The 10,028-nt window shown below is 38.3% G+C and overlaps 1 protein-coding gene across 1 annotated transcript in view; it reads right to left on the reverse strand.

Annotated features, from left to right (window-relative positions):
• The window catches only part of CFAP69 (cilia and flagella associated protein 69), a 28,634-nt gene extending 27,497 nt beyond the window's left edge, over window positions 1–1,137 (reverse strand). Inside the window, exons 1-2 of the mRNA XM_050892317.1 lie at window positions 979–1,137; window positions 584–646 (exon numbers count right to left, since the gene is read on the reverse strand). Of these exons, the coding sequence (XP_050748274.1) occupies window positions 584–646; window positions 979–1,137 (222 nt within the window). The remainder of the gene's footprint in view (window positions 1–583; window positions 647–978) is intronic.
• Window positions 1,138–10,028: the final 8,891 nt, after the last annotated feature.

Raw genomic sequence — 10,028 nt, forward strand, 5'->3', positions numbered from 1 at the left:
ATCTTCCTGTGGAGACCAAAAATAGTCTGTGGAAGTCCATGAGATTACACTCTCCTGTGTGCCTAGGTAGTCATATTTGTTTCTCAACACTGAACTTTGTATATTTCTCCTTCCTTTAAAATCACTGCCCTGGAGAAATGTTAGCAGTTAACTTGGGCCATTACATAAATTCCTGACATACTTTCAGTAATTCTGTATGTATTTCTGTTTCTCAGCTGTAGGTTTCAGCACTCCAAAACTCCCAGATAAGGTAGAAATTTTGCACATCTAGTTTTTAAATGCACATGCTTTTGTCTTTTTTTTTTTTTTTTTGGAAAAGTGCCTGTGTGAGGACATACTGGGTTATATATATATATATATATTTAATACAAAACCATCATTGATATCATTCTCTATTACAATGACCATCTTTAGAAGAAGTGTTCACATACCAGAATACTTCAGCTTTGTGCTCTGTAGCCCCAGCCACCAGTGCCATCTGGTTTATTTAGGGTGGGTACTCAAGTAACCATATAAAACTTCTTTCTAAGTCCCATTACTACCTGTGTAACTGAAATAACGAGTTATCATCAGGCTTACTTACTGAGTCTGAATCTTCAAGAAGTTTGATGACGTGATTCAGATCCACTGATCTTAACTGTGTATCCTGGAAAAGTCACACTTTTAACTTTTTTTTTTTTAGACTGTGCTCTAAAAGTGCTTAAACCTTAAAATGTAAAAGAAACCTTAAAATGTAAAAGTGCCGAGTTGAACCAACATGAATCTACCCACGGACGGGTAAATCCAGGCTGTGTGTGGAGCACAAACCGGGGCTTGTTCTCAGCCCGACGTGGCGGCCAAGCCAAGCCAAGCCAGGCCAGGCCAAGCCAATCCAGACCAGGCCAGGCCAGGCCAGGGCAGGCCAGGGCAGCGACTCCCGCCCGGCGACGGCTGCAGGCGGCGGGGTGGGGGGTGACTCCTGGCCGCGGGGGAGCTCACCTGGATGGCGCCGAGGTCCGCGCCGGCGTCCGAGGCGTTCCTGCGCCGCTCCCCGCCGCAGCGAAAGGGGCCGGGGGCCGGCGACAGCGCCGGGGAGCGGGCCGGGGAGCGAGAGGGCGCCCGTGAGGCGGGGGGCTCGGCCACGGCCAAGGAGGACATGGTGCCGGCCCGCCGCCGCCACCGCCGCCCGCCCGCCCGCCCGCGGCAGCAGCGCGGCCCCGCGCCGTTGCCATGGGAGCGGGGCGGCGCCACCTCCCGCCGCCGGAGCCCAGGCCCGCGGCGGCCTCGCGTGTGTCCGCCCGCCCGCGGGGCGGCGGGCAGCGCGGGTCCCGCCGGCCTGTGGGGACCGCCGGGTGCCGCGGTGCGCCCCGTGCCCCCCCGCGGCCTGCAGGCCCCAGTCCCGCCTCTCCTGCCGCGTCCCGGGGCTATGTCTCTACACCTCTGCCGCGACACCCGTGTTTTATACCCTCCTCTACCCTACCAGTAATGCCATTTATAAAAGTTTCTCACTTCCTCTGCGAGAAAAACATTTCCCCAACCCTGTGCAGTGAGGAGACCGGGCTTTTCCCACTTGCTGGGGAGCTGGAGGGGAGAGGCTGCTCAGTCTGTAACTTCTGATCATGAAAAATTCCACTATGAGAGACCACCATGACAAACCCTAGTGTAGATGGGACAGCCCTGTCTGGGGTAGCCTGGCTGTGGGGAAGAAGGGGAAAGGAGTCTCTTCTCTGCATAGACCGATACAAAACAGATGAATAATGACTGGAAAGTAATAAAGACAGGGACAGAAGCATAAGGGGATTTGGATATTTTCTACTTGCTCACAGTTTTCACCCCTAGGTTTGCTACGGCATCTCTCAGCTGCGAACACGGGATGCTCCTATGGGGATGCACGCATACCTAATGGCTGTGCGGTTGTATTCTGACACGGTGTCCCCAGGATGGGAGCGTGGCTGAGTCCACCAACGCCAAACTGTCCGGGAACACCAGGCCCTCTGCTGGGTTTAATATGGTGGGTGGACATGCCTGGAGGAAGAGAGCTGGGTGTCCAGAAGTGGCTGCAGCAAAATGTGATGCTTCATGGTATGGTCACAGGCACTCTGCTGGGCTGCTCACTCCAGCTGCCCTTTGTAGGATTTGGGTGTACTTTGGACAAGTGGCACATATGCAACTTTGGATATGCACATATCGCAAGTCTTTGACTGCAGGCAGAGTTGATATCAACCTCAGTTTTCATTAACAAGTAATTTTTAACTCCTGTGGTTCCAAAGAAACATTTTAATACAGGAATAAATTTATTAAATGCTAGGATAGCTGTTTGAATCTCCAGACAGCTTTTATAGGAAAAGAAGCGATTGATAACAGAAACAAGAAAGAAAACTTCATGGCTCCAACTATAACCAACACAGTTCTTATTTTCACTCTTCCCAGCTTGTATGCTACACCCTTCCCATTTCATATCTGCCTTCTTCAGAAATAAGTAAGATGCATATCATGTTTACTACTCACATATGCTATACAGTTCTCCTTCCATCAAAGGGGAAATACACAATACCGCATGTACCTAGCCACAGGCTGCATTTTGTAGAAGCAGCTCATCCTTCTTCTACATTAGAACTCCATCATCAGAACTCCAAAAAGATAGCAAAAATACAGCCTAGCATAGAATAGGACTCTAATTTGGAAAAGGCAATGACCACTTTGACATTCTTAGCCTCCTGAGTTGCATTCACAGGAACACAGGTCATACAGCGGCAGGACCTGTAGGACATTACAGTGCATTCACCTAATGTGACAATGCAGCTGCCAGTCTTGGAGCTGGTGTTTGATGCTTTTCATCCATCCACGTACACACATCTCTCCATTCATCTAACCATTTTACTAGCCCTTCCATGTTCTACTTAAACATTTGTTTCTGTGAACATATTCTCAGTGGCCGTCTCGTATCTGGGCCTACACTGGATGGAACAAGATTTTTTATTAAGCAGTTGAGATGAATTGTAATGACAATGTTTATAGGTCTGCAAGCAGTTAGCACCGAACAAACTGGATTATATATTTTTTTCCTTGGCGCTCAGATACTTGCTGAAGTTGTATGTATTCAAAGTTTTTAAGCTTATGAAAAAAAAAAGCACTAAAATTTACTTTTACTGTGGCTTAAGTGGTTTGAAGTTCTGTTGCTTGTGTTTTCAATGACAAATGTATAGAGAACATACCTAAATTGGGCAACTTAGTCTGTAAATTATAAGCTTAGGTCACATGCCATTTGTTGGCTGACTGTTCCAAAGATCATATTGCAAAGCTCCATTTGCTCTCTGTGCACGTTCTTCATAAATGAAGCTTTTAAAAATTGGGATGAAAGCTACACTGTGCAAGTTTGACTACAGGGATTCTGCTGTGCTTGGCAAATGGCAAATGTCCATCCTCAAAAACCTGCAATCAATTGTGAAAATATTTACTTAACAGTTTTCTACCCCAAACAGGCTTATATTGTATTTTTATCACATCTACCTCTTCCGTCGGTAACAAATAACATTTGAGACATCAAGGCTATAGTACCTTACTTCTGAGAGTATTAATTCACCAATATTAAATGTAAAGTCTTACAAATGCTAAGAAACGTGTTCAAAAAGTAGACTTGATGTAGAGAGGATTTCTGTTTTGACTGAGGACAAACTCTTTTGGTGCGAAGAGACATTTCAGCAAACTCTATTCTTGAGGTAAAGTTAAATTTCATAAAACTACAGGACTGTGTAGTCGAACGTGTAGGACACAGCTGTGCGTTAGAAGATCAAGGTTCCATATCTAGGTCTGCCATTAATCTCCTGTTGACTTGGCTGCGTGAATTATTTCCTCTACCATGCTGTATTTGCTGTCTTACAAATTAGGCTGCAAGCTCTTCAAGGACTACTATTCAGTACAGGATACACCTTTCATGTGCTGCAATGGGGGTCTTCAGCCCTAGCCAAGTGATGTCCTTTCCTTGGCTGTATTGAACCTGTAGATGTTTTCCAAAGCCATCTGCACTGTTTATCAAACATGACACTGAGCTCTTTATAGTACAGAAATCAGAGTCTTTCTAAGAACCAGTCTGTTGACTCCTTGTCTTCCTTTTCATTCTTCTTTCTGTTTTTGTCAGTAGGAAGGGGAAAAAGGAGGGGCATAGGAACAGGAAAGTGCAGAACTGGCCTGCCAGACCGCCTGTGTTTGATGTCCATAGAAAAAAGAAAAGACCTGTGAAGTGGCTGGCAGTAGACTCAACCTTAAACCTGTACAGTCAACAGAGCTTCCAACATCTGGATTTACCTGTCTGTACTATTAAAATACAGTGTTTGGGTCATTGGGTGGTATGGATTTGAAGGGGACTTTCACATTGATCTTTATTATTGTAAGGAAATGCAGTAAGTCACAGTAGACAGAACTTACACTTTTGTACAGTACAAGTTACAGCTGCACAAAGGTGTAAGTTCGGGGCCCCAGCTGCCACCATAGTATCAACACTCAGTAAAACAAGCACTGTGACATAGAGAAACAGGGTGAGATTTAAAAAAAAAGCTAAGAAAAGACAGACTTCAAGGACCAAAACATTACTGTTACATCAGGCATGGCACAAATAGATATTAAATATTTTGAATTTTAAAAATACTAAATTCCATTTGGGAATCTGGGAAGGCTACGTAACTTAATGTGAAAGCAACGCAAATCCTGCCAGCTTCACTAACTCATATGCTGCTGACCTCTAGTTAAGCAGGATTTCACCTCTCATGTATTCTTTTCCCCTTTCCTCTTATGTTGGCATAAGCCTCTTTGGAAAAAAGTTATATATTTCCAAATGAAGGATTGCAAAGTGGTTCACTTGTTTTTCTCATTTAAACAGTGACGCTTTCTCACACACGCAACCAAACAGGAAGAGTGTCTCCACCTGGCAAACTTACGTGTGCCTAGCAGCCAAACTTTTTGTTTGTTGAATGAGAAGTGGACTGAATACACGCTGATAGTACTGTAGTGTTCATTCTGTGTTCTGAAAACATGGAGAGTACCTTACAGTAGGATAAGGCATATAGCTTTCCACTGTGTCTGTGTGAAATATCTGTTATCCAGCCATTGCAAAAGAAAAAAATTGCCCTTTAGAATTTTTTTTATGAACTCACATTCAAGTTCTACCTCTCAGAGAAAATGTTGATCAGAGCACACATGTATTATAAAGAAAAGCAAGGTAAAATTTATTATGCATAAGCACAGAAGAAAAAGCCAAATACCTGACATTGACTTTTTATTGATTTTCATGTAAAACACAGTCTATGGAAAAATAGATAATAGCATTACTAATAATTTATAATAGCCCTGCTCAGAGAGACAGCACAAACAAATTGACAAACACAACTACAAAGAGAATATTGCACATGGGAGACGTACTATGCTCACTGCAAGACATTGCCAGCAAGGCATGAGAAACAATATATAATGACGGAGATAATTGTTCAAGTCAGTTCAATGTGTCACTTATTTTAAAGGCTGCAATCTAATTAATGCAATCAGTATCATATAATGATACAATATCAGTACTGCAACATTACTCATTACATTGACAGAAAATACTACAGGATGAAGAGCCAAGAAATCAAAAACTTGTGTATTAGGAGATGCACTGTCTGAAAGGAACTATGCATACGCATCTATTACCACTGCATATATGAAAATATTATACTGAAAAACTCAAATCTATCTAATTTTTATGCACCTGATATAGCTAAATTTCAGAGGAAGTCTTCACATTCAGAGGAAAGCTGTTTCCTAACTATATTCATACCTGTGAAATTTGTAGCCACTTGGGAAATCATTGCCTTATATTAATTAATAATTTCCCTTAGTGCTAGTTGGGCAGCATGTATAGCTAATAACATATAGAGACACACACACAGACACACTATTTTAGAGGCAATTAATGCCAAATAAAAATACAAATGTACTTTCTCATGTTGGCACATCATATAATGCACAATGTTGGAACAAAAAGTTAAACGTGGCACCAATTCACAGTAACCATTACCACAAGCTAGGTACGCAAAGAACTTCCAAAACAATTACAAAATAATTAATCTCTAAATAATTCAAGAACATGGGTACTTAATTAACTTGTACATAGTTGCCACAGTTAATAGAATTGTAACATAAAATTAAAGACATATATGGAACCTGTAATAGAACTGTATTTTAGACAATGTTAGGAAAGAATATCTTAATATTCATAGAAAACAAATAACCTGTTGCTAAATACAGAAGTCTCAATTTTCTAATATGATGTGTACAGTTCTGTATTACACATTAAGCACTATTTTTTTACTTAACAGCAATGAAGAGAAATGAAGTTTATTTCATTATTTATTTTTCATTAGGCAGTAAGCAATTTATATAAAGCTACACAAAAACATTTTTATAGCAGGCTATTCCTCAAAATATGTATTTATTCTCCTAAGTAACTAAGATGTCTAAATGAATTTAGTTGTTTATATTTAGGCAATTGAAACTAAACTTTTAGCCTCAGGTCTTTTTCCGATGAGAAGTCCTAATGCGAGTTCTTCTATAGAAAACAATGTGTTTGATCACATGAATAAAGATTCCTTATGTGACTAAACATATGCATGATATGATACATAATGTGTAGTAAATGCATGAGTGTCATTTTACTTTCAGACTTAACAGCGTCTTGTTCGAGTGAATTGGTCCTTAAAAAACACTACAAAATATTAAATCACAAGTCAACTTGCTATTCCAGTTAGAAGCAAATACATGGCCTAACGGGCAACCATATGTCATTTTGTAGTACAAATATTTCACAAAATGTCTTCATATATTTGATCTGAAAATATCATCTATTTATTAATACTTCAATATTTCAACCTTTCAAGTAACTTATAAATTCAAAACACATTTTTAATTTCTACACACACAGTTTGAAAAAATGAACAACACATCATTATTCTCTCCAGACACCTTTGGCAGTTCAAAATTTAAGTTTAAATATTCTTGAAGAAATTTAATGATGAAATAACTTTTTGCATAGGAAAGAGGGCCAATACATTTCTGTATATACTGTCAGTGGTTGCATTACAGTACAATATATATGGACTTTGACAGTAATTTTCTATTAGTACAGTATCTTAGTTCTGCAACATTATCGCTATTGCATCGAATGAATTAGATAATTGCAGGGAACATGAATGTTAATTACCTATTCTACAGAAGTGTAGAATTACTATAAAATAATAGCAGCATATTTAATTTTGAAATGTAATCAGATTGTCAACAGTAATGGTTTCTGCCCTAAATTTGTTCAGAGGTATGAAATTCTGCTCTCAGTTATATCATCCCATTCTAGTGATTTTAATCAGGTTTCGTGCACAGGACTGGGGTAGAATGTAGCATGGTATTTATCCCATTAAAATTCTCCAAGACTTTGTGTATTCTAAGATTTTTAAAATTAATTTTATTTAAAGGATTGAAGCAGAAATACCTAAGCTTTGTGTGGTTTCCCTCTGCAATAATGGAATAGGAAACAGGCCAAGAAATTCAGTTACATATAATTCTGCAAGCCTTTCAAGAAATATACAGCTTTCTGTATTTATTGGAATGTATTTACAGACAGGCAAAGTAAGTTAGAAGTTGTAATTGTCACTTGGTCTTCATTTTTATGTGAAAATCTCCTTTGTACTAGTTTAGGCTCCTGTCTATCTCCAACAATGACAGGTTTTTCACTTAATGTCTAGAATGTTTGATAAAATAGTATTGTGCTTGTGTATCACCACAAGTATCGCTGATATAGCTGCATATTGGAGGAGGGACAATAAAATTAGTACCTTGAAATTAACTGATTTGTTTTTGGAAAAAAGAAAGAATGCAACCTTTTTTTATTAATTGGATAGATTTATTAAGATTTTTTTTTTCCCCCTCTTCCATCTTTTCCTTTCTTTTCCTGTAAAAAACTGGGGAAGTTTCAAATTTCTAAAAAAGTTAGATAAATTTTTGGAGGAAGTAGCTATTAAATACAATAGTCCAGAGGCAGCATCTGTCTCAAGTCCTAAATTATTGATTTCCAAGAGGCTCAGAGGTTATGTCAGGAGAAGAATCACTGGACACATGCCCTCTTTTTGGAAGCATCTGCCACTTGTCAGCTATGGGAGACAAGTCTCAAAGACCTTAGTCTGACCAATTATAGCTGTTATTGTTGTTTACTTTTCAAAAAATGGTGAAATAAAATGAATTTTCTCTTTCCAATTGCTTCCCCCCTGTAACTTAAAAAGGAGGATAAAACTGAGTTTTCCAACTACTTGAAATTGAAAATTTGTGAACTGAAAAAAACTTCTAAAATTTCTGTTGACACACATGAAATTTAATTTTTTTTCCAAAAAATGTTTTCACAAGCCTCCATTTTCAAAAAGAATTCACTGACCTTTCCTCTCATTCGATACAAAACATGTTTAAAGACATATAAAAAATGCTTTAATTCTGGAAAAAATCGTGCAAATATTTTATTTTTCATCTCTAGTTTTGAACATGCTTAAAATGAAAGAAAGTTCAACTGTCTCTTGATTTGCAACAAACCCAGAATATGCACAGGCCTGATGTGTAAGTTTGGGGAATATGGATACTACAATGAAAATAAAATTGTTGTAGATTTTTTGCATTTGAAATGAAATTAAGAACAACTAACATGAACTCTTTCGATTTAGGTTGGTGTAACTGGGGGCAGAATTTGATTCTAAATTCTTCTTATTCTGTGGAGCTGTTAGTTTCATTACAAATAGAGATAATGAAATTTACAGGACTAGTGATGTTTAAGGATAAATTCAAGCTTAAGTACTGTATATTTCTGACGTATCATATCGATGACAAATTCTTGCAAAGTAATAAATAATAAGTGAAGGTTCAGCTAAGAAAGTCAGAGAACCTAAACAGTGCAAACATAGATAAGAAAAATACAATTTCATACAACTAAAGAAAATTAGGACCAAATACACATTCTGATTCACTGAAATAAAGGTTTTGCTAATTAAGCAGAAGTAGCCTGAAGGTATGAGTTGAGTTTGGCTATTTTGTTAGAGAAGAGTAGAATCTGACAAAGCAGTAGTAATAAATAATTGTGAATGTTATTTTGAATCCCACAGGAAATGCAAATGTCAAGTTTTAGAGATAAATTCGGTTTTAAGTATAAGAATAATAATTTTGTTTCTCAAAAATTCAGGCATATCCCAGAGACACTTGTTGTAAAAGTAAGACTTTTATATAAAAATAGAAGATCGGATTTGCACAAAAAGATACTAAGAATTTAAGACAGACTCTGGGAAATTCATATATAATAACTGAAACTCCAGTGTAGAAACATACAGAACATGAGTATTGTGGTGCTTCCCTGTTGTACCAACATATTGGAAGTTTCACAGTGAAAATGGACTTCTAGTGTTGCAGATTTCTCAGCTTTTTTTTTGTTTGTTTTAAAATATTTCCTGATATTTCAAAATCATTCTGAAATCAAAAACTAGTTGCTTGCACACATATCTGCAAGTCTTTCTATACATGTGTAACACTGTTTTGAATTTTCATTATATGATGTATGGAAATAAAGAGATGCCAAAGGTCTAAAATCCTACGTGATACTTTGAAAAAAACGACCCTGCTAGTACAACACCATTTGCTTACAAGATGTACAATTACACCATCATTGAAACTGGTTTTGCATATTCAAATCATGGAATGGTGTAAAACCACACACAAATAAATATACTGTACATGTGCAATACATCATTACAAATTAATTTAGGTTGTTTCAAAACCTGATTATTTCCTAAATTATTAACTCTAGTAGTCTATATTCTGAACTCATTAACCCAGAAGTGTGGTTTTAATAAAAGAAACACTGCCCAGAAAATGTGGTATTAATAAATAGCACTCTGACAGATACGTTCTAAGTTAAAGAAATATCTGGAAAGCATCATTATAATAAAATACTGTTGCGATACAACTGTGCAAAGGAGCATTAAAAAATTCTGGTT

The sequence above is a fragment of the Gymnogyps californianus genome, chromosome 2, assembly GCF_018139145.2.
Source record: "Gymnogyps californianus isolate 813 chromosome 2, ASM1813914v2, whole genome shotgun sequence".
Classification (NCBI taxonomy): domain Eukaryota; kingdom Metazoa; phylum Chordata; class Aves; order Accipitriformes; family Cathartidae; genus Gymnogyps; species Gymnogyps californianus.